The sequence below is a fragment of the Lampetra fluviatilis genome, chromosome 1 (assembly GCF_964198595.1).
Source record: "Lampetra fluviatilis chromosome 1, kcLamFluv1.1, whole genome shotgun sequence".
Classification (NCBI taxonomy): domain Eukaryota; kingdom Metazoa; phylum Chordata; class Hyperoartia; order Petromyzontiformes; family Petromyzontidae; genus Lampetra; species Lampetra fluviatilis.
The window spans coordinates 9,333,166-9,359,775 of NC_136275.1; the positions used below are offsets into that span (position 1 = coordinate 9,333,166).

Here is a 26,610-nt window from a genome sequence, read left to right on the forward strand (position 1 = left end):
CGTGTGTAATCGTGCATCAACAAAAAAAAAAGGTAAATTGTTTATATGTATTGGCGGCCATGCAAAATTCAAACATACGGCGTGTGCTCGATTCTGATCTGCAATATAAATGTGTGCACCCTCATTCAGACTCTGTCTCCTCGACAGACCTGTTCTCAACCTGAGGACGGCGCACTTGCGTTGTGGCCGAAACGTCGTGAGAATTATTTTATTATGTTTTATTTTTATTATTTTATTATTTCCATTCTACGTGACTTTACCGAAAGAACCAAGAAGATGTGCGCACCCTGTTTATTTAAAATGAAGAAAGGGTCGCCGAGTCACTGCATAATAACTTCTTTCCTTATACTTTTAATCTTTGAATATATGTTTTTATTAAGCTTTAAACATTGCAATGATGGATACAGGTAAAACCATGTAAATGCCACCTATAAAGGCTATACAAATGTGTTCTTGATCAGGGATTGTCAAATGCATGCAACAAAATCAAATTTCTTTAAATTGCGCAATTAAACAATGCAGTTTGCAAAATTTACACTACAAAGGTTTGCCTGTGGCAGAACATCGTACATAAATGGTTTTGCGTTTGTGCTGTCAGCTTTAATCAGTCATACAGTGCCTTGTAGTGAAATATCTAGGACCTAATAAATATAATCGGCGAGCAAAGCCCAGAGATTTTGGAAGAAATCCAGAAAAGAGGGGGCTTGTTTCTGCGACTATAAGGTCAGTGAAGTTGAGAATAACAGAGTTCAGAACACGAATTAGCAGACACCATGCCCTTAAGGGTTTTGGATCAAAATAACAAAGGTTTTGAATACTGTAAAAAAACATAGTGTTGGAGGTTTGAGCCACGAGCAAGGCCATGAGTAACTCAAATGTAGGGAAATTACCTTTGATGAGGATCAGATGAAGCTCAGTGTATTTAAAGCAGAAGTGTTTACATTAGCGGCGTGAAAGTTTTGCCCTCAGTTATTGGCCAGTTAACCTGATTAACTTAATTCAAAGTGACAAGAGCCTTTCCAAGAATAAATCATTCTCATGACTCGGAAATGTTTAAAATGCCCCCGATTGAACACTGTTAATGTTATCACTCTCAGTTGCTCGGAAAAAATAACCACCACTCTTCTATGAAACAAAACATTAAGAGTACTAAAACACATAGAACTTTTCCTAGTCACCAAAAAATAAAAATAAACCACCGAATGCAGGATCTACGTGAAAATTAGTCTTTAGGCTTAGTGAAGTTTTGTGAGATGATGATTATTATTACCATTGTGGACAAGAAACAAATGAAATTAATATTTGAAAAAACTATTTACTTCCCTTAAAAAATCATGCCCATAATTTGTGAGCTCTGGAAAAATGTTACAATTTATAACGTATTTCCCAGAGCACTCTATGGTTAGTTTAGCTAGTCATAGCTATTTCCACTTAATTCATATACAAAATTACGTCTTTGATTGTTTTAGGAAGTTAATTAGCCCTTTTTCTTGTCGGATCAGAACACGTGACACAGTGCACATTAATGTCAGCAGTGCTTAATGTTCAACCTAAATTTGTAACACGCTCACAGGCAAGTGAAAAAAATAGTTATGTCATTTCTGTAAAAACTTATGGACATGTGTGACAAAGGGTTTGCCAAGGAGGGAGAGGAGAGACTCACGGCTGGCAGAGCTTGATGAGGTCCTGGTCAGTGGTGTTGGGGAGGAGGCCACGGATGTACAGGTTGGTCTTGCTCAGGTGGTCGCCAAAGCTCCCACCACCGCTGCCACCCCCATTGTTGCTGCCGCTGGTGCTGCTTGTAGCGCTGGGGCTTGGGGGCGCCAGAGGGTGGCCGCTCGCCGCGTATGGCTGCCGGCGCGCAGGACGAGAGGGGCAGGAGGAACGGGCGCAAGCAAAGGGAAGCATCGTTAGCTGTGGCCATCGATCCAAGCTTAAAGTCGAAGTCGAGCGTCAACATGGCTTCCTGCTCAAACAAGCTCTCGACGCTGATCGGTTTTGTTGGCAGACTTGATCCAGAAATGGAATGTCCATATTACTGTGCCAGGCAGCAGCATGTAACATACGAAAACTGCTGATGACTTGCAACAAAGATTATTTTCATGTCAAGCCACATGGGTTGATGATGATGATGATGAGCGAAGTTGACCTCTGACCAGGACATTAACTCATGACCTTCTGATTGTGAGTTGAATGCTCTGCCACAGCACCACCGAGCCCGATTGACCGGTGAATATATCCGAGAATATACCCGAGTGTCCTCGACTGTGGTTGTATCAATATTTCCATGCTTTCTCTATTAGAACCATAATTATCATGATTATCATTATCTATTCTCCTTCCACTGCTGGAAGAATGACTCTCCATGCTGGCACCATCTGTCACTGTCACGTGATTATTAATTCCAGCTCCTGCTTGTGTCCTGTTATTAATTATGCAGTAGTAATATTATTATTATCCCATCGCAATATACCGCATGCAGCACTGAGGAACTTGACAATGGGGAAAACAAATGTAAGCCAGCCAATAATCTAATACTGAGCATCTATGAGTTTCAACTATCATTTTGCACCATGATTGTCAATGGCATTCACATATGCACACATATATACATACACACACATACAGTATAACCTGGAATATTACAATGCAGCTTGCTGCTACAGCAGATCAGTGTCAACCGCAAGCGTTACCCTCACAGGATGTTCTGGGCTACCGGACTGATAGCAAGGCAGGATGTAGCTTAATAATTTAGATAAGGTACAAAGTGATGCCAGGGAAGTGGAAGCAGAATGTAATCAACCTCTAATGAACTGCAGCTGAGAGGAGTTTGATTCGTAGAATAGATTCATAGGATGTGTCTCTGAGACAGATTCATGAAATCCATAGAACTCGTCTCAGATGCATTTGGCACGATGCCAACAATAACTATTTATATCTTCAGGTCTTGCCCATTTATATTCACTGTTAAGTCCACCCCAACTACTCTGACCTCACCCCGACATCAACCCCAGCCGAATCAACGTGCCATCATTATCTAAATGTTACTATAATTGTAGCATTGTCTTTATCCCACCATACATTCCCCTAAGACTATTTTCCCACTGCAACAAACCCCACGTCTGGCCCAAGATAAATACAATCACAAGGGAAACATGTCTCACATTGATAAAGATGACAAAGATTTCTAATAAATTCCCCACTAAGTGTTTTTAAAGAGCCTCTAGCAATGGTTATCAGCGATTGAGAATTGCCGAATGGCAATGGGTGAACAATGCATGAGGACACATAACCCAATTTCTACCAATCACAGACCTGAGAAAAAAAAGGATGGATGGACTGATGGAAGGCTAACTGATAATTATTATTCATACGGCATATTAGTATTACACTGTAATGTTGGTTACATCTGTTGAGCATCATATTATTTTTGAGCATCATTTTGTTTAGTTTTTAAAATTATTTTTGAACCTATCTACGTGATGGTAGGTTTTTACCCTTTTAACTGGTACAAAACTGACACCTTTATTCAAGGCATCATGTTTGCAATGACCACAACACAAGTAGTCAATAAAGCAAACAAAAAGAAGCAACTCTGATAAAGATAATAATATGCACTGTCCTTGAAGTTGATTGGCCCACACCCGAGACGGCTTTCTTTAGAGCCTAGTCCCCATTGGTGTAGGGCCAGATGACACCAGAAGGCGTACAACTCAAAAACAGTGCAATATCAGTGCATATTATTATCTTTATCAGAGTTGCTTCTTTTTGTTTGCTTTATTGACTACTTGTGTTGTGGTCATTGCAAACATGATGCCTTGAATAAAGGTGTCAGTTTTGTACCAGTTAAAAGGGTAAAAACCTACCATTATATTTTGCCACTGGTAAAAGAGATCTCCTATCTACGTGACTTTACCGAAAGAGTCAAAGAATATAAATTCCTGCAGTCACAAAAGCTTCAAGTCAAGATTTCATCATATGTTTAATGAACAGCGATGCACATGTATTTATTTATACCACCTCACACATGACCACCTATCCATCGACTCACTGTGCTGCACACATGTCAACTCCTAGGAGGACAGAGGTGCCAGACTGGATATATTTGTAACTTACTCATAGGCATGTTGCTGTAGGTTAGGATGCTGGGACGAATTCCATCTGTCTTATTGAAGGAGATGTTTTATGTTTACGTCGTCGACATGACCTCGGTTTGAGGTTTCATCGTAAACCAGGCGCCGCCTACACCACAGTTACGACCGAGAAGTGAACTCGGACACCGGTGAACCTCGGTCAAGGGTGTAGCGTTTAACCACAGGCTAGGCCCACACACTGACTTCAGAGGTACTTTGCCGATTGTTGTATAAACAAAACAGATTTATTGACTCTATTGATTCTAAAAATCCGAATAATAATGATGTGCCACGACAAAAATAATTCAAGAAGCACACGCGCTTTTGGGAATAATATTAAACATTTTACTAAACATTTAAAAATTGCATTCAGTTTTGTGGTTTACAATCAATTAACTTCTCTATTATTCACATCCAAGCATGTACGTAACAATGTAAAAGGTTAAAAAGTAACAGTTGAGCCCTGCAATTGCTTGCTGATGCCACCGCTGGCAGAAGAGGTCTCCACAATAGCGAGCTCTCCTCTTACACACTGGTCAGATGTCTTGGAAGAGGTGGGGGTACCCACACTTCACCCCACGACACGCGACTTGACGATCGACTGGTGCACCCATGTATACTGCTGGGTGGGCGGAGGCGCCATAACAATGGATTAGCTTAACAAGGTATCAAATATGCGTAAATACAGCACCGTGAATATTCATTAAAAGTAATAAACATTTATCTATATTCTTTGGGTCTTTTGGTAAAATCTTTACCATAAAGTCTTTACCGAAAGACCCAAAGAATATTAAGTACTGCAGTCACGAAAGCTTTAAGTCAAGATTTAAATATTTTTCGGACATCGAAAGAAGGGCTTTGCCTACAATCGTATGCATCATCTGATATCACTGTAATATGGATAAGTACATAAAATACATTGTCACACCTCTATAAACCAAATCTGCCGTAATTTTAAGCCAGAGGGAAGCCCTGGGAGCAAGGGCATGGTTGGACATTTGTGGTTTTTACAAGCTATCACTCAGCCCGATGGACTCCACCAGTGTCCCTCCCAAAAGCCATTAACAGGAACCTCCCACTGGAAACGCACGAGCCTGCCTAGGGCTGTTGCACGCACGCACAGCTTTATATCTGTTACGGCCACTGCACTCGCCGTTCTAGATAATGGTGTGATTTAAGCATATTCTGTTTTCCCAAGAGGCATCTGAGTCATATTACAAGGCTTATCAGGCTGATGCAGCTTCTGGTTTGAAATTATTTTGAGCATTTCACCCGCAGAACATTTAGATCTTTTTTCCCTGTGCTGAAATTGTCAGATTTTTTTCTTCTTTCGAATGCAAATCGCAGGTTTCATGAACCAGATGCTGAATGTAGTCAATTGAGGCTGGGTGTACCGGCCGGGACGTGGACTTTTCTTTAAGTCGCCGAGCATTCTGTTTTGCAATTTTTGCAGCTTTCGGATTATTTCAGAACTTGCGGTTAGTGCTCGTCATTTAACAAGAACAGGTTTTCATTTGTGATGGAGAATGCATCAAAAACGCGCCAAATGTCACTCCTCGCCTGCTCACTAAAATAACTCGAGGTGTGTCGCAAGAGGGGAAGTCTATCGCAGAATGCGGAGAAAATATGAAATGCAGTTTGGGAGCATGTGGCCATGGCATGCAAGGTGCTTCTGAGGTCACAAATACAAAGATCCCCCGTATAGCCTGAACAGACTGTTGGGGCAAGTGCTGTTCTCGAGCACCTATGAAGGCTGGCACGGCGCACGAGGGGGTGACTAGCCAACACCACGTCCGGTCGCATTTGTCTCCCAAGTGGCGATGTTTTTACACATCGTACTATGGACTCAATTCAGGCTTAGTCGACCTAGAAGAAACCCAGAACCAGCTCCAATAATTGTCACTGGTGTTGTTAGCCGCGAGTGGGAATCACTCGGGTCACTGGGTTGGTAGTGCATCGCGTTAACCGTTGCAGTACCGCTCCCCTACCTTCTGAGGTCACGAGCACTAATCCAGGGACAGCAGGCCTGGCGTCTGGGTCGCCGAGCGACATTTGTGTGAGCGAGCGGAAGGTCAGGATGTGCCGAGATTCTGTTAATAAATGCATTGTTAACTTCATGGAGAAATGAAAATAAGGTCAATGTATTTTCAAAAGGGTCGTTTAAAGGAATAATAATGGGATTACCTGGCTAAATTTGAAATGAAAAATGAACGTAATTTGAGGGCAGCTACAAACAAACCTAGCTGAAGCCTGAGGTCCACTGGATGGAAACTCATTCTGATAAAGGCCTGCAGGCCAAAATATTGACCGACTTCCTCAATGTAATTGTAATTGCCTCACATTTTTTTTGTATAAAAGCCCATTGTTGCATGATTTATCTCTAAGTGCTTGCAGCAGCTGCAGGACAATATGTTACCATAAAAAAACCCTAAGAGATTAAATTAGAAAAAATAAGCCATCTTTGAACCATTTGGAATAACAATGTACTGTAAAATAAGGCCAAATTAAGAGACTGAATACCACCATGGGAATGTTGAATTTCCACCACTAGCTTAGGTTCGTCAACACACATGAGCAATACACAATTCTCATTTGAGCATGGTGACACAATATCATTATTGTAAAATAACAATCCTACAATACAGCAGTAATGTTCTCTGCACACACCAACTGCACCATTGTGAGCCATATGGCAGAGTTACTTAAATGTGCCCAAATTCCCATTTGGTGTTCTCTTCCATGGAAAACAGGTCTGCTGCTCAGCCTCCCCGTCTTGGACCAAAGGCCCTCTCATAAGTGCAGAAACACACCGTCCAAAGGGAAAGATAAAGAGAGAATCAAGACTCATGTGTCACTCTCCGATTGCCTCTGGGCCAGAGTCGATCTCCGTCCATGCATTAAATTCCACTCTCATTCAACATCAGCACAATGGGGTGGGGGGATGTGGTTGGATACATTCGATATGGATGGAAACCTGAGCAAACCCATCAGACTTCCCAGCTCGTCCCGGGCTCCCCCCCCCCCGCCGTCAGACCAGACTAACGTCCGCTGCCACATGGCCATTTAATCAAAGAGCCACGCCAAGCACTGTGTGGGTGGAGCAAAACGAGGCGAGGGAAGGGCACATTGCCGGGCTCACAGCTTCTAACCATACTGCAGTCGACGGCCTGTCTGGCACGTGAAAATGCCAGCATTCTCGTTGCAGTCATGGTGATTTGTTCGTTACGAAGGTCTCTAAAAAAAATCCCTTAAGTGTTTGGCATACAAGTCAAGTGGCAAGGCTGAGTATCGGCCTCCTCATGAGTGTGCTGTGAAGGAAGCTAAGCACGAATTAACAGGGGGATCACACACGCCGTTTTCAGCTGTTTAAATGTGGCAACAAACTGTGGTAATTTAATAAGAGATGTAGGAATTAAAGAAAAATGAAGAACAATATGGTCTTCAATGCATATATATATGTAAATCCTTTGAAGGTGTGCCCTGGGAACAGCTGCATGCTGCCACCAATTTGCATGTTAACTATAGAACATAAAACAACAACAGTACACATCCTATTGTGAGACCAGATGGACAGAATTTTTTCATAAATGTATGCATAAAATAAAAAGCAGACAATCAAATAAAACATTGCAAAGCTAAATTTTACATGAAGGCTGGTGCACAAGAAAAAGTTTTAAGTGCCGTGTTTGGAAGTACAAACACTGAGTTTTGGTGAAACTATTTTTTTCTTTCATGAATAATGCATTTCTAAACAAGTAGATAGCAGTAAGGACGCTGTTATATCTTTTTTTGTGGTGTGCAGCCCCAACGATCCTGTCAAAGGTGCACGGTGCATGATAGATTGTTCAGCCATATTGGGACCTTTGGAGATTTACAGCTACAAGTTTCACCTCGTGATGCTAAAGAACAGTTCTCCCTTAACATTTCCACTTTTATGATCTGTAACAGCATCATGGCTATGCCTGTACCTGGAATCAGGCTGTCTTGGTGCAAATTTTCTGTGGTGGGCAGACAAAACCGCCTGTTCAGATGCGAACAAAGCAGGCACTTGTTCAAGTACCCTACAATGTAAGAAGTTCTCAAAATTAGCTCCAATGACAGCATAAATAATTCCATTTCAATAAATGCGGCTTGTCGCTTATATTGAAATATTCCAGCTCTGAGAACTAAAGTTGTTGTTTTCACAGGCATGCAATGAGCAACCTTTACATCGTACGGATACTCATTCCGTTTTGCCATGGGGCATTATCTGGACGCTGTGGTGAGATGTTAACTCCCTCGGCTGGTATACAGGTCGTGGATTTGATCCAGACCCTGATTCCTGTATATTTGGAGTTTGCATATTCTCCCCGTGGGTGCGTGGATTATTCTCTGGGCCCTTCAGTCTTTCCCTCTACATGCATTTAGAAACATGCATTTAGAGTATTTGGCTGCTATAAATTTCCACATAAACCACTTTGTTGAGCTATTATTTGTGGCAGGTGGCTTCTATAAAAAAGCTATATAGCTCAGTGGGCCTGACCTAGCAAAATGTAAAGTTTAATAGTTAAAAAAGTGTCTACACATATGCGGAAAAAAATGTTTTAGGCCATCTGCATATTAACAGCATTTGCTCCCGCAAACTCTGTACTTTTATATATATACGGATACACAGAACAGAGGTTTGTATATTTGCTTTTGCATAGTATGAGTGAGCTCTAGGGTTGTGTTCCTAATTTTCTGATTAATAAAAAAAATTAAGTCTCGATGCAAATATTTTTTGTTTCAGAAGTGATGTCACTAATATGCTGTCACTTCCACGCTTTCCCCACCAAATTGTGTCAGGTGGTATCGGGTGATGTATATCACTTGTTAGTGTAGACACAAACATGTGTGTACATGTGAAAATCCACAAAATATTCCAAAATTGTCCTTAAAAAAAATAAATCTGAAAATACTAAATCAGGTTATATAATAATTATTTTTCTTAAATTCATCACCAGTGCGTTATATCCAGTATTGGATAGGAGGCCAGGATTGAAGTAACTCCAGAAGTAACTCTTCTTCTGGAGCTCATTGCCTGACACAATGCGATGCTCTGGTCAACTCCATTCTGGACGAATGCATCTTCATCTCATGGCCTGATGCCGAGATCACCAAAAAGATATGAGTAGAAAGAAAACATAATTGCTGAAAGTAACACCCCATGCACAAAAGCATAAACAAATTGTGCTGCAGTTTGTAAATAATGCTTTCTGTCTAACATAGTAATGTTAACGGTGCTCAACGGAAACATCTGCTACTTGACGGTACAGCCAAGTGTAGTTTTCACGAAACATTCTGATGTCTTGATGAATTGCAAACGTGGATCTTTTTCTGGGGAAGGTTTGTAAGGGTACAGAGTCAATTTCAAGAAATATATGTTTATTCAAAACATTACAATTACTGAGCTTCTTTTGGTTAACAATAAAATATATCCGACATGTCATAACACGTGCATTAATTTAAAAGAAAATTCCAGAACAGAGAATACAATGCTGATGCAAAAGTGTAAAGTAAGTATCAATATGACTATCCGAGATTAATCGTGTATGCTGCCTCAAATATTGTAAGAAAACACTGCATATATATAGACATTAATTAAACATTCTAATTCTATTCATACAACCACTGCCCGTCTATCGAACATTTCATTTGATCATGAATCTGTTCAGTTGTGTTTATTTTCATTCAACAGCTTAAAAATTTAAATGAACGTCGTGGCAATTATTTAGCAGTCGTGGTTTATATTTACCAAGTGAGACACCAACACATATTGAGGATGGTAATTATCTGCTTTCAACATTACACAACCATGCGCGCATTGGCCCAACCTTGTGCACAAACAAACCTACACATCCACCAAACATATTCTATTTGAATTTAGTCAAAGAGTAACCATTCGAGATTTATTAAACATAGAGGAGGCAGATATCCATGAGCTCTAATAAGTTTTGCTTTATATCCACAGGCAAATGGCAACATAGCAACACATGCCGGCATGTCAACTCCCCTTTCATATTGGGAGGTTGGCAGGGTTGGGAAAAACAGCATCGCCAGAAGAATAACTGGAATTTCATGCAATGAAGGAAAAATGAGTGGTCCAGCAATCAAAGCAGAGGCCATCTTCCTTCTAATGCCCTTCCCAAGCCACACAACACAGGTCACGACGCTGCTCCGCACAGGTCCGTCACGGTGACACAATCTTTGCTCGCCGTATAAACATGGAGTGCTGCTGCAAATAAAAATTCACGAAAAGCAATTCTATCAATTAAACTTTGGTAATAAGTATCGTAATTCCTACAAAAAAAACTATCCGTTTGACTTTTACGTTATTTTATGATGCAAAAAAATAACAATGCAGATGAAAAGATGTATTGACCCCAAAAAAAGACCAAAGCATACAATCCATAAATAAGCTTCAAAAACAACGTTTCCATGTCTTCTTGAAAAATCGGTAAATTGCATTTTGGTTTAGTTGCATTGTTACCAATCAACCTCTCACCTGGGCCACGAACCTACCCAGCCTGGGCTATAGAATCCATACAGGCTGTTAAAACACCGAGCAGGAGGTGGTGGGGACTCTGTGGAGGGCATGTGGAGGTTGATTAAATGTGCAGTAGGTGAGGATGTGTGTGATGAATAAAGGGCACGTAATTAAAGAGAAGAGCTGAAAGAAACCAAAGCTGACTAATTAAGCTATTGGCTGGCCAGTGCCTTGCTCTCTCTATCTTTCTCTCCCTCCTCATGAGCACCGCATGGTGCTGATTCACCCGCTGAGCTGTGAGCGTCCTTCAAAAGAGCCTCATTCCTGAGCCCCCGTCACTGCACGCCCCGCGCTCAATTGAATTTAGCGTTAATTTGCTCTGTGAAGGGTCCTCTGATCTCTCTCATTTTTTTCTCTGTATAGAAAGCGTGCCGACGGGAATGGGGGCACACTTCACTGCCAGTTCCCATTGCTTACTGGAGATTGCATAATTCAGATTGTACAAAATGTCAAGAGCCTAACGTGAATATGGAAACCACAACTGGCATGCTGCCAAGAATAATTTTAACATAGATCCTGTGACTATTAGTTCAAATATGTTTTACATACATACACGAAAACAACACAACTGTATATTCTTCATTTATTTGTGCAACACGTTTTAATCCCGTACTGGAACCAATAAATGTTTTTTTGTGGAAATGATAACGCTAATGTGGTGTGATGCTTTTCAATTTCCCGGGTAGGGGTGGATGACACAATCGTGGCAACCCTAGAAAAACATCGTAGCATGTCAAACAAGTCCAGTTCACTGAACGCACTCAAGGACTCGTGTAGTATGTGGCCTGGTTGCAAGATGGTGGACGTATTCCAATTGCATTAAGGGTTTTTGGAATCCAATTGAAGCACCACTTTTACCCCCCTCTGTGAAACATACGTAACATCCATTTAAATCCATCCATCTCATGTTGGCCTCCACCCTTCTACACGCACTACTGGTGTGAGTCTGCCTCCTCGAGTGACAGGGTTAGGGTTACAACCAGGGGCGGTTTCTTCATTAGGGCGATTGGGCGACGCACCACCAATGTCATTCAACTACAGAGTCATGCTAGCCCAGGCCTCCTAAAACTGTAGATTCGCTATAAATAGCGCCACATATCTACAAACTAAGCCTGGCTGCGTCTACAAACTAGTGAGTGCGCGGAGTGCGCAGTTGCGTAATCCGCGGCAAGACGTACCGCATCGTTATACCGAGCATTGCAGCTGCAGCAACATGGGAGGGAAAAAAGTGGCGACGCCGTTCCAATCCTCACACACCCTTCAGTATGGGATGGAGCTCATCACGACGGAGGCCAATGGCGCGCAGTCCTGTCGTTGCTTGTTCTGTGTTCACCAAGGCCGTGATGTGGTCGAGGTGACGGGCGACTCGGGCCGCAAGCGCAAGAACCGCACCGACATCAAGTACTTCACGAAGCCGTTCCTGCCGCATCAGTACCGCCACCATCTTGAAGGGCAGCACAAGGAATCGTGGATGCTCTACCAGACGCTGTCGCCCGATGAGAAGAGCTACTTCAACGGCATGGCCAAGCGCACCAACACGCTCCACAACTACATGGACCTGTCGACCGCGTCGATCGACTACGTGATCCAGAACAGCATCATTGAGACAATTATCGGGGACTTGTTCTTTCGCGATGACGACGAGGACAGCGGCGACGACAACGACGATGAGGACGCGGCCGCAGCCATCGCCAAGAAGGCCGCCAAGAAGGCCAAGGAGAAGGTCAACGCGATGAAGCTGTTCGTCAAGAAAGTGAACATCGAGACGGGGACGTATACGTACACGGCAACAATCAAGAACGAGATGCGCTTCGAGCTCGCCATGGACCACGTCGGTGTCGGCATGTCGTTCCGTCAAACGGCTGCTGCCATCGATCATGCCAGGATCCGCACCAACACGCCGAAGCTGCAGGGCATGAACGACCTCATCGTCGCACAGTCAGTCCGTGTTCTGGTGGCCGTCGGGCTGCAGATGATCGCCAGGATAATCGACGATCCATCGGTGTGGGCCTTCTCTCTGGCTGGCGACGGCAGTACTCACCGCGGCCAGTCGTTCTTCGACCTGCGCACCCGCGTTTGTTACCGCGGCTTCCTTGTCAATCTGCACCTGGTCGCGATCCCTATGTTCGAGCGTCACACTGCTCAGAACATCTTCCGCATGCTCGTCAAGTTCCTCGACGCGCTGTACCCCAACTGGCACGCCAAGCTGATCGGCTTTTCATCGGACGGCGAGAATACGATGACTGGGCGTCATGGGGGGCTGGTGACGCTCATTGTGAAGGAGGCCGAGAACGACGTCATTCGAATCTGGTGTCCGCCTCATCAGATCGATATTGTGGTCAAGAAATCTGCCGAGTGCGTCTTCGATGGCAGCTGGGTGAAGATCGTGTACGACTTTTCGGTGTACCTCCGCACCCAAAACAACCTGATCATCAAGATAAAGGTCAAGTGCCCCAGGAAGGCTAACCGATGGGCCAATCTCGGGAACGTGCTCAAGTTCTACAAGCAGTACCGCCGAGCATTGATCGAGTACACTACTGAGAACCCCGCGAAGCTGCCCACCGCCGATTGGTGGGTTCTTACCTACGCGCTCGCGCCCGCCATCGACGCCATCAACGTCACTATCGTCCAGCTCCAGAGCCAGTCGCTGCTCATCGCGCAGCAGGAGGAGCATATTCAGTCGCTTATCGGGTCGCTCACCGTTTTGTTCAGTGTTGAGATTGTTGATGGCGTCAACAATCATGATGAGGCGTACGTGTCGTATCATGATCAGTCGATGCGCATCGCGTCTGCCGCGATCATTGCCCACATTGAGGACCAGGGATCGTTTGCGCAGGAGAGCTACGAGGGTCTCAATGAGGTCGACAAGACAAGGATCGTCAAGGAGATCTCGATATATGTGATGACGCTGATCGCGGGTCTCAACGACGTCAAAGCAGAGCGTAACGACGCCAATCGAGCTCTCGACCAGGATGCGGCGCCCGTGATGCCCACTCAGCTCGTGAAGATGCATCCTGGTGTGTTCGTGAAGGACGTGCTGGCAGCGCGTCGCGTGCATGTTACGAAATTCTGGTCAGCTGTGAAGGTCGACATGGTCGAGGAGGAGCATCGCCAACTGGTCAAGCTCTACAAGGAGGACACGATCATTCACGACGCCATCAACAAGCACACCAACACGACGACATTCAACGACGCGTGGGATGTGCTGCCGAGTGGTTTCGACAACCTCCGCGCTTTCAGCGGCGGGTTGGCATCGGTGCTCACCAACACGACGGCGGTCGAGTCGGACTTCTCGATACTCAAGTGGGAACTCGACGAGTTCCGCAGTTCTATGATGCATCTGTCCCTTGAGGGCATTTTCCAGACAAAGCAGCGTCGCCTCCTGGTGTCGTTGCTTCGTTAGCGAGCGTAAATCAATGAAACAATGGGGCTCTATAGATGATCTACATTTATTCTACAAACTAATCCTGGCGGTGTCTACAAACTAAGCTAGTCTGTATAGTTTGTAGATATGCACAGTTTTAGGAGGCCTGCGCTAGCCGTCACTGTGCCGCTGGATATAGTCCAATCAGCGTCAAGCTACGTTCTGTGGAGTACCGCCTCTTTTTGGGCGATTTCCCTCCAGCTGAGAATCGCCCCGAGTGGTCCCATAGACTTACATTCAAAGATGTTTTTTTTCGAACGGGGGCGCTGCAATGCATTCTCTATGGGTTCCGGGAGGGCTCGCCCTAACGTGCTTACGTCATCATACGTGCTTACGTCATCATACGTAAGCACGTTTCATCCAACAATATAATTTGTCGCCACCTAGTGGAATCTTTAATAAAATAAACTTGAGTGGTTTGTTTTAATAGTGAGTATAGAAACAAACAAAATGTATTGTAAGAGTCACTTTATTTTTCATTAATATTAAAGAAGTGAAGTTGCCTTTACATGCTTAAGCTGTTAATTTATCCATTGCATGGGTGGACCTTATCCTTATCAATCATCCAGACATTTGCCCCCCCTGAGAGATTTTGCAGGAGCCGCCACTGGTTACAACTGTGTGCATGTATGCATAACACGTGCAAGTAACACACACTTAATCGTTTACATCCACGAAAGTGCAACACAATTGTGTTTCATAATCTGTTAACACGTGTAAATCCTTGCTTGACTTGCGAGAACACTCGGCTAAGATGTGTTACTTAAGAAACGTATTTATCACAATGTAAAATTTTGATTTAAAGCTTTCGTGACTGCAGGGATTCATATTCTTGGTTCTTTCGGTAAAGTCACGTAGAAGGGAAATAATAAAATAATAAAAATATAAACAATAAAAATAAAAATTCTCACGAAGTTGACTGCAACACAAGCAATCATCATCAGGTGTGAAATCCACAGCAAGAAAATTTTATTGCTGTGGATTTCGCAGTCGAAAGGTCGTGAGAATTTTCATTGTTTTATATTTGTATTATTTTATTACTTCCCTTCTACGTGACTTTACCGAAAGAACCAATAATATATATCACAATGTTGTTGAAAGTTCTGGCAAAACAAATGGCTTCAAGTTTAAAAAAAGGTTCCGATATTATTGATGATATTTTTAAGGCTACATTACCATTCATAATCAACGTTTTTGGGTTAGATCGCGTTATTTATAAATTTGTCGTAACCCTCCACCACCCGACACGGCCAATCAGCAAAAAAGTGTCACGTTGACAAAAGACAAATAGTTCACTACTTTAGCCCACCGGTGTGTTGAAGCATGAAACCACATCATTTACAATTTTGAGTACGACGTTTCGCTGGTAATTGCATCCAGCATCATCGGGCAATTCGCCAGAATGTGTAAACGTGACACTTTTTTGCTGATTGGCCGTGTCGGGTGGTGGAGGGTTACGACACATTTATAAATAACGCCATCTAACCCAAAAACATTGATTATGAATAATATTGGTCGCGAAAGCCTACGTGTTAAACCACATTACCATATCAGTGCTTCTGAAGTCTGAATGATATTCCTGAAATTAGCAGATAACAGAAAGGAAGTGCAAAGGTGCACATTAACCATTGTTTATTGCCATATACACTGCATTGTGCGTCCTATTAAATCATGTGGACTGTTGTGTACACACACAGCTGGGCTTATCATAAAAGGAAAATGTGTTATTTCTCAACATCAAATCTATTTGTCAGCTCTAAAATATCTGCCTCGAGGCCCCAGGGTCATGATGAAACTGTGAGTGGGGTGGAGGGAGCAGGGAGTATGAGGGAGGCCCTACCTTGGTGGGATCTTTGTGGCAAGGACATTTCCGTGGCCTTGATGCATGATGTGAAAGCGGTGGGTTCCATTCATTTACATTCAATTTAATTTTCGATTTAAAGCTTTCGTGACTGCAGGGATTCATCTTCTTGGTTCTTTCGGTAAAGTCACGTAGAAGGGAAATAATAAAATAATAAAAAATAAAACATAATAAAATAATTCTCACGACGTTTCGGCCACAACGCAAGCATGGACGACCATGCATATTTTAAATCCTGATCTCTAAGCCACACCATACGTTTTGGGCAATTATAACTGCACAATACAACAATCATGAAAATAATATCAGTGTCGCTGTTCCATTCTTATTTGTTTACATTTTAGTACTTTAAGGACATGGCGTATGGCCTTGGCTTGTGAGCACTTGAATGAAGACATCAGTTCCACAGAGTCAAATGCCTTTTCATAGCATACAGAAGGCTGGAAAAATGGTATTTGTTATTCATTTGTATTTCATGAAATGTGGTCGATGGTATTCCATGCTCATGTGGTCAGTAAGGCGATACATTCTCCATTATATTCAGTTCCCAATGTTCTTTGCGAACAATTTATATATATTAGGAGACTAATAACTCTGACACTCTTCAGATCCATTGTGTCTTCCTTTGTAATACAGGAATGATTGAGGCATCATTGCACAATTTGACTACTTTACTTCCTATTTATATTCTTGGTTCTTTCGGTAAAGTCACGTAGAAGGGAATAATAAAATAATAAAAATATAAAACAATAAAACATTTCTCACGACGTTTCGACTGCAACACAAGCAATCATCATCAGGTGTGAAATCCACAGAAAGAAAATTTACTTCCGTTTAAACATTTAATAAACAGGTATGTACATGTTTTACATATGTTCCAACAACCGATTCTATTTTATTAAGGATATCATTAAATGAGTTACGCTCTCACCTCATTTAATGAGAGCGACCTTTACAATATAATTTTCAAAAAATGTGATTATCAAAAATTAATGTTCAAACATAAATGGAGGAAACATTACCCATCTTAGTTTGTCAGATGACTTAGTCATTATATCAACCAATTGAAATAAACGACACTAAATGAGCAAGGCAAAAGTAGTGTACAACATGTTTTTTTTTTACAAAATCATATATTTGTTGGACGGACACAGCTGGACAACACAGCAGTCCATGCATATCTAGGGGCATTCTAAAAGGCATATGTGGATAGATAGATGACGTAATTATGAAGGACAGCAGGAGTGTATTTGTACACAACTGCATCTGAATAATTAGCACGGTTGGCTACGTACGGTGCGAAAGAAGTTCAACATACATACATTATCGATTACGGCATAAGGATCAGAAATATTGACAATTAAAAACAACGAGTATGGATAGGTACATGCTTTGAATTACACTCAGCGACTGAGAGTGGAATAACACATGGATTAAAGAGGATTACTTTTATCAAAGAACCAACACAAATTAGAGACATAATTTCGTCAGTTAAGGAAAGTAAGCAGACTTGGGCAGCACACATCGACTCCAGAAGAAGTGATGGGCTAATGGAAGAGGCTGGGAACGGAATGGTAGACAAAGGAGGGGGTCAAACCCGAGAGGGCAATTTACAAAGGAGATGGAGCAATGACATCGGCTCGTGTGCAGGAACGAAATGGACCGTGACATTGCGGGACTATGACAGCAAGTGACAGCTTATGGGGACCTTCATCCAGCAGTGGGTAGACCTTGGCTGCTGATGATGATAATGACATTGAATATCAAGATCAAGAGATCATCAAAGCCAATGCCATTAATGCCGCTGCACATAACCGGCAATTCTTTCCTTCTGCAAGATCCTACAAGAATTACACATTGGACACATGATCATGATATGCCTGCCCTAAATCAATATTTATTTATTCGGTATTACTTCATTTGAGTGCCAATTCTCTTTCAGCCTAGTCATGTTTGGAACGTTTGGGAATTCCTTATTGGATAATTTTGTGTTCACGGCTAAAACAATTGTGGCAAATAGAAGAAAAAAACTCCACGCAGATTTACAGCCATCAAACCACAATTATTCTCGTGGGAGAAAAGCACACGTACATTGGCATCTCCTCACTTTCTATGCTTTTCTTGCGAGAAATTATTTTTTCACAGGTAACGATTTAGAGAGAAAAGAGAGGGATAAGAGAGGGATAAGAGAGGGAGAAACAATGTTGGAGCGGGGACATGTGTAACCACAGCACAATGTGTGATGTGTGCGGTGAATGCAGCTGAGGTTAAGGAAACATGCGACGTTAAGGACTGATCGGCGCGAGTTCAGGCCTTCCAGATAGATTGCCAGCAATTTGGAGCCTTTTCAGCCTTAAGTGGTGCCTGCCGGCTGAGCGGCCACGAGCCAGCTTATTTCGTGCTGCGATAATTGAGCGAGAATCCACTCGAAAACAGGAAATTGACACCTCCGGGTGTGCAATGGGTAAAAACGTAATGACGGGACTGTGAACGGGCACATGACACGTACACACACACGTACACAGACATTGTGGGCCCTCAGGCTACGCACAGCGCAGCCAGCTTCCTTGCGAATCTCATTAGCCAAAAAACGTAGAGCCAAGTTATCATTTACGCTGTTTAAAAAGGGTATTGAGCTTTCCTTAATGGATACAAAAGGGCACGTACCATTAGAAGCCAAGCAGCATTAAAACATTTTGACCCCCGCCACTGTTACTTCCGGCAAATATTTCCTTTGATTTTTGAGAGTTGTGGATTAAAAAGCGCGACGCCTTCCAAATTGCTCCTTTCGCGTGATTAAAAGTGACTGTGTAACTGCTCCAAACGCTGCCTGTCGTGCGATATCACAGACGTCTTTGGAGTCCCGTGTGCTCGTCCACGTCACGTTAACAGAGGTGCTCCTGCCACACTTCATCACCGACAACATTGACCACTGGAGGACATAGTGGCAGGACCACATCAATGTTCACCTTCCCCCCCGCAATGGTCGTGGGTGGGAGACGATTCATTTGAGTTCACTCACAAACATAACCAGAAATGACTGTTTCAGAACATTCTAAAGCAGGGACATTAATATATCAAACGATTGCATGTGGGTAAGACAAACGATATCAGGTGCAAAATATAACGAGTCAAATTCTTACGAGCCATTCACTGGTCTCTGAGTCAGGAAGCGTTCAGCTTCAGAACAGCTCATCCAAGCAATGGACAATGCAGTGTTCGGTTTGAGAAGAGCTGCCAGTGAGTCCATTACAAAAAAAAACTGACCATCAAAAAATGCGTGCAGCATCCACGTTCACATCACTGAGACCCACAGACTCACACAGAGCTCTGTAGACTTAGAGATACATAGACTCAAGGAGACCCATAGATCCACATAGAGACCCATACTCTCACAGAAAACCCCATAGAATCCCATACAGTACACAAAACCAGCATGGAGAGAGAAGGCATCCAGTATATAATGCGGCATCCGCTTCCACATCACTCTAGTTGCACAGGGCAGCAGTGACCAACCCAAAACTATAACTCTGTGCCCACTCAAATATTCATTGCGTGGTTCTCATATGCATTGGTGGTCTTGAGAATTCTACATTTATATCAAGGGGAATAGTCTTTCCATAGGACAACCTTAGCTGACTTTCAAAATATCTTGTTTAGTTTATGAAGCCTGGAGAGATGAACTGAATCGACCGCCGACCAGAATTTGAACTCACAAATGTCCAAGTTTAAGTCAAGTGTTCCACCACAATATAATCGAAAACATGTGAAAGTAACGTAAATATATTTTGAGAAACCTTTTTAAAGAACCAATTAACAACATGAATTATTGTGTCGGATTTTTAGCCAGGGCTATCACCAGTACTCATATATTTTTTTATGGGTGTCAAGTGATTGAATAAAAAACTCTCATTAGACGTGGTTTTCAGTGTTGATTTAAATGCTTTACTTTCAAAGTTTAAGCAGCAAGCAAGGTGACAAAATTGGCAACAGGCACCAACCTCACAGCGTGGCAACAATGGAATTGAATGCCAACGCAGATAACAAAATACCATACACACGTTATTGCACAATATGAACATCTAACATGATTTATGGACCTTGTTAAGACTATTAGAAAACAAAATTCCGCTCGCATATTAATTATGCACTTTTATTGTTTAATGCGTTATTAGTTTCTTAACAGATTTATGGTACCCCGTGCATCCGTAATAGCGTGTGTTTATTACATGCTGAGCCTGCGTTCTGCATGTCTCCAAAGAGCAATTTTGAGTTAAAATTATTTCTGTGGACCATCTATTCCATGGCATCGCTGTCATTGGGGGGGGGGGGGGGGGGTGAATTGCCGGTGAATTGCAATTGCGAGCAATTGCCACCGAGGAATGCAACTATTTACGACATCAAATTTTGCCTCCCCAACACAATGTAGGGATGACAACTCTCGGTTGAAATTATTTTCAGGATGACATTGCTGGCTTGCATGGGGCTGACCGTATCGGTGTATATACAACCATATTAGCAATCCAATATATGTAAGCAAGCCATGGTGGTACAGCTGCCTCATTTAGTGACAGCCTGGTAATGTTGAAATCGTGTTTGACTGCAAACAATTCGAACAGCAATGTTGATAACTGCTATCAGCCCATATTAAATCCACGTCTTGCGTCACGTGCTCTCAATTAATTCATTCTGTAATTGCCTTTGTTTTATTTTTCTCCCATCGGTAATTTTGGGTCACGCATTTTATGTCAAATATAATTTAAAATGTTAATGTTTATAAAGTTTATATTCTTCCATTCTCATTATTTGTTATCTTGTTGAGTTTGAATGGATACTTATGGTTTTATATATTGCTGATGGATTGTATCCCTCGTTTCGAATCACAAATCACAAATGGAATAAAAAGTTAATTGGAAAAATTACCCACATGTTAGAGTGCAAGACAGCAAAATAAAGGTCCTCCTGTAGGTACTATACTCATCTGTGACACACAGCGCCTTTGTGACGTCATTTGTGCTGTCAGAATGGCACAAATGCCAGATGTATACCGTATTTATTCATTACGGGATCCTACATATATTTACAAACTGCTTATTTTTTTTTATTTCAATCATCGATAATGATGACGAAGTGATCCCTGTCAAGTCAACGCCAATGGGCATAACCCCAGTCTTTCAGCGGCCACCTTAATGCCCTACAAAGTACAAAAAAGAAATCCCCAGGGACCCTCAGCTTCCACAAGTCCTTGACTATGCCTATCCATCCACTGCTTCTCTACCATAGGATTGGCCAGGGGCGGTTTCTTCATTAGGGCGATTGGGCGACGCACCACCAATGTCATTCAACCACAGAGTCACGCTAGCCGTCACTGTGCCTCTGGATATAGTCCAATCAGCGTCATGCTACGTTCTGTGGAGTACCGCCTCTTTTTGGGCAATTTCCCTCCAGCTGAGAATCGCCCCGAGTGGTCCCATAGACTTACATTCAAAGATGTTTTTTTTCGAACAGGGGCGCTGCAATGCATTCTCTATGGCTTCCGGGAGGGCTCGCCCTAACGTGCTTACGCCATCATACGTGCTTACGTCATCATACGTAAGCACGTTTCATCCAACAATATAATTTTTCGCCACCTAGTGGAATCTTTAATAAAAGAAACTTGAGTGGTTTGTTTTAATAGTGAGTATAGAAACAAACAAGATGTATTGTAAGAGTCACTTTATTTTTCATTAATATTAAAGAAGTGAAGTTGCCTTTACATGCTTAAGCTGTTAATTTATCCATTGCATGGGTGGACCTTATCCTTATCAATCATCCAGACATTTGCCCCCCCTGAGAGATTTTGCAGGAGCCGCCACTGGGATTGGCCAAACTCAGGTTTGGAATTCCATGCAATCCCATGCTGCCCTTAGAAGATGAAGTTACAGCTTTGAAATTAATGCGTAGAAGAGGAAGGCTTGTGAATGTAGCCTTGCACTGTGTGAAAACACGTAAAATTAGACGGCTGAAGTTATAGCTGAGGCTGCTATTAAGCTGTGCACTGACCGTCTTTTGAAAGTCTAAACGACGTAGGCTTTACTCAGCAACCTTGTCCGTCACTGACAAACTGCTCTTCACATTTGTTTTCATGAAGGAAAACTGCAACGCACTTTTGTTACCGGAAATTTTATCTTGACTTAAACCACAGCTTGCAACGGAAATGGTCAATTGTTGAACAACGAAGGCAGCCATTGCTTATATGTAATGGTTATGCACTGTACCTCGGATATTTGTAACATGCTCAATCGAAACGGCGGTGCAAAATTAAATAGCAAAATGGTCTACCGAAACACCCCGCACTACAAAGCGAGAAGGGAATTTTGTGCTTTTTGTGAATGTATCTCCTTCCACCTCCCATTGACCCTGCCCTCCCCCACATGTTCACCCGTCCCGTTTTCCGAAATCAGGTCACCCCATCGCAATTGAGCCCATAACTCACGGCTAGAATGTAAGACCTCTCATTAAGCTAAAGGTGATCCAAAACAAACAAAAAACCCATGAAACTTTCCCCCATTATAAGCTAACACACTCTGCGATGCCAACGTGCACATGCGTATACATTAAAATATATGCACGAGCACGCATGGTTAACTCTGCGGAGGTGTATTTATTCCCTGCATCGCATGACAGGTTGCGAACGTACATAGACATAATCTGTGCGGTACAAATCAAACATTGATGAAACTGAAAAATATTTTCTTTGAATGCTCCCATGGTATGCGCTACATTGGAGCCTTAAACACCAAACAAGCGTTTCAAGTTGACTGTAGAACACATGCACATGAATGCCGATAAGTACAATCTGTGTTTTGAGTGTTTGCTGCCTCGTAAAACATAACAGCTGGCTTTATTAACACGACATCTGAGTCTCCTTCCAACATCCTGTAAACATTTTTTTTAACATTCACCAAAATAGTTATTCCACACTACCCTCCCTGTAACAGGCATTCTTTAAAGCAGTGGTGAGCAAATATGACACTTTGGTAACACATTCCCCCTATGCCTCCAGTAATCCCTAACCAGTTGGGCGAGCCATGCATGATGAATGAAGCTTCCCGCCTCCAACGTCTTACTGTGCTTCAGCGAACCCTGCGTGCTTAACTAACTAAATACACGTGTGCTTTGCCTGGTGTCGCGCCATGTCATGATGTATTCATTTGAAAAAAAGACAACCGCACATTGGCAGCCTTGTAATCGTTGGCACTCACCGGTTATATTACTCGTCCTGCAAAAATGTAACGCGATATCTCGATCAGTACATAAAGTAGGTTGCTGATATATGTGCAAAGGTGTTTATCCTATCATCTGTTGTGAGTTTTTTTGGATGCTCTGGTTTTTGCGATAGAACAAACATTACAATTTAGGACCCTCGTGAAAAGTGTATCTTGAGATTCAATTAGGCTTTCATGGAAACAAAAATACCTATTTAGTAGCAGAGCACTACTGTATCCTTAAACAAACAAAAAACTCCACGCGTTGTATTCTAAATCATCGCAAACTATATAATTGTCATCATCAGCAAAATGAGGGTTATCATGCATGTTTAGCTGAACGATATTTGATTAATGTCATGTCTGGCTTACCAATTTGAGCGTTTTCAAAAAGCCACGTGTGTAATGCACACCGGTGTAGAACACGCTCTTTTTAAGCCAACACCGCCACCCACGATCCCCTTTGTTGTAAAATAAACAGACACCAACCACTGTGTGCGATACATTCATTGGACACTGTTGGCACAGTGTTTGGTTTCTCCCCAAATGAATTTAGCTCAGCTGTCAGTGCTCCCGTGTCATTGTACCCAGGATTTACAAGCTGACCGTGCAAATCCAATGCTGAACACTTGGGTAGCCAGCCACTGATAAATTATCCGTCCCAATAAACTGAATTGTCCGCTCACATACACCGAATCTGGCTCCTGACACAGAAATATTGAGTTTTCTTTAACTATCACGGGGGCACTCAGTGGAGGTGAGCGTCGCCCCATGCTTTTGCGAGTGTCGAGATTTCGAATATTATCACCGTATTTATACGACAAGATCGTTGAAAAGAAATGAGCATGGTCTCTTCATGAACTCGTTGAGTACGACTACCCTGGCTGAAGACATTTTAAATGAGAGAAAACGCTTTTCTGCTGTAGAGGCAAATATGATTAATTGGCCCTATATCATGCTTCAGCAAATGCTACGTGGTTCTTTCAGTCCGTGCTTTATGCTGAAATGCTGCGCTGGACAAATGCACGTTATTTGGATGGAGCAATTACGTCTTCGACAACAATATTCCTTTCATGGGATAACGTTCAACATGAACGAACAGAGATGCACACATCAATATGGAGAACAGAATGATAGGAATGGATAATGGATGGAAATTACACGAAAAATATAAATTAAAATGGGATGTTTTCGTAATTGCCAAGAATGAAAGTCGGTGGTAGTTTACACGTATAATTCGTCTGTTGAGACTGTACAACACTTCCTTTGTATTTACCCCAGGTCTCCCTCGCCAAATTGACCTGTGTCGCAGTAGGCTCTTACATATCAAAATAATGGAATTCTAACTTAACTGAATGGACTAAGAATTCCTGAATTTATAGGCAAGTGCTGCACTTAATGACAGCTATAGCATGCACTCTGTGTACGGGTCAGAGGCCTGAACCCAATGCTCCATCCACTCAGAGCTCCTCCAGTTTCCTCTCGAGTTGGCGTCCAAGCCGCCACGCAGGTGACGGGGAAGAACCGTCTGACGATAGCACATTGTAGAGGTCACAACATTCACACCCACAGGGGTGAAAAGCTGATCCACATGCACTTCCACACTGGTTGGAATACACACAGCTTTTGTTGTCGTACGTGTTGATGTGATTGTGGTGTAAATGGGATGCATTTATGCATTGGGTAAAGCAGGGCAAACTGGTCGAAAGGCATATATGCCCGTGACGAACGGGTGGGCAGGATGCACCATGTGATATACACACCATGTGAACTGTTTTTACTGCGATTTTTAAAGAAAATTACGGGAAATCACAACACAAATCCATCCAGTTCTTATCATTATACAAACCGCCACAGGTACATGATACATTACAACACGGAAGGCGCATACATACATTTGATAAGCCTCCCTTTCATTCACAGAAACACTCATTAGCGTTGAAACCATCCGCCCTTCCATACCCTTCAAAGATGCATTACGTTAGTGGAATGATTACCGTAATCAGGGGGGGGACCCTGAGAGCTCTCTTCAACATAATCCCCCAGCCCTACACAGGACGGCTTGTGTCACGTTCCATAAACCGCAGCAGTTACACCACTTAAGCAGAAGCTATACTGAAGCAGAAGACGTGAAGTAAAACAATCCACGAACAAAATGTGAGCCCTCGTTTTACATTACATTCACCCCGTGGGAGATTGTTTAGAGAGCAATGGGCAGTGACGCAAATGCGGGCTTGCGTTATAGAACACAGAACATTTTATAAAACGTACGAAATAAACTCCGCGCCCGAGTTTGACACTCATTAGTGAACCCTTCGGAATTAAAACAACAAAATCCCTTAAATGCAACAAACCACCCGAGCGATCGCCTCCTTACCTTGCGTGCGACATACATTCCGTTTGGATAATGGATGTATCCGCTTCTTGCCATTGTCAAAACCATCGTTCTCGCCCTGACCGGGGTCCACGCAAAGCCTTGTTCGCTACGATTATTCCACAGTCCAAACTTTACGTACGACTAACCAACCGGGACCGCCTGCCTGGTGGCAGCAAACACACGCGGATCCGCACGCTCAGAACAGACGGAGCAGCCCCACAGCAAGACGAAATACGGAACGCTTCGCGTTGGTGGTGGTGTGGGGGGTGTGCGCTGTGGAATGCCCTCCACGTAGCAGCGTGCAGCGCTGACTCGCTCGCTAGCTCGCCCGGACGGACGCCCGCCGCTGCTGATGCCGAGGGCTGCCACGCCTCTCAAGAGTCACAAGGAGGCTGGAGACTGGGTGGGAGGTGGGGGTGGAGGCTCCATCCCACTCAGGAAACGAGGGTGAGATCATTGGCGTGGGGGCGGGTGGCAGTGAGTGGCGTGCGGTCGCGGGCGTGCGGGAGGGGGACTCGTGGTGGGTGGAGCCGACTGAGAAGCCGTCACACCGCTCGCCCGTGCGTGGAACACCGCAATATCAAAGCGCATCAAGGCTGGATGCACCCAAAGGGGGTTGTTACATCATCTTTCCGAGGGATGTCCAGCCGCCCCCCCCTACACATCGGGGGAGGCAGAGGCGGGGTCATTGTTGTTTGAGCGTTTACCGTCGCAGGTACTGTAATTATCAGGATTTAAATATCGGCAGCGTGGCACATTCTCCGTTTCGCTCTGTGTGCTGCTGTCGTGGTGCATAACAGCGGCAGCTGCACGCAGCAAGATGACAACTGTAATCTCTCGATGCAATGCCTATTCAGCGTGAAATTTTACTTTGTCGTATGAAATAAATGGACACTGACAAAAGTATGCAATGAGACATGCTTAAAATCACACTGAGAAAAAAACTGCATGCATCAGAGAAAAAAAAACAAATGAGAAACATTGACTATTGAGAAAAGTGGAC

At 43.1% G+C, this 26,610-nt stretch overlaps 1 protein-coding gene across 9 annotated transcripts in view; it reads right to left on the reverse strand.

Annotated features, from left to right (window-relative positions):
* The window catches only part of LOC144931565 (RNA-binding motif, single-stranded-interacting protein 3-like), a 317,683-nt gene that overhangs the window by 100,639 nt on the left and 190,434 nt on the right, over positions 1-26,610 (reverse strand). For 8 of the 9 annotated variants that reach the window (XM_078855595.1, XM_078855566.1, XM_078855576.1 and 5 more), the window contains one exon: positions 1,664-1,851. In XM_078855595.1, coding sequence (XP_078711721.1) covers positions 1,664-1,851 — 188 coding nt within the window. Of the gene's footprint in view, positions 1-1,663; positions 1,852-18,650; positions 18,778-26,610 lie in introns of those variants that run through there. The other variant, XM_078855614.1, reaches the window with a different exon arrangement.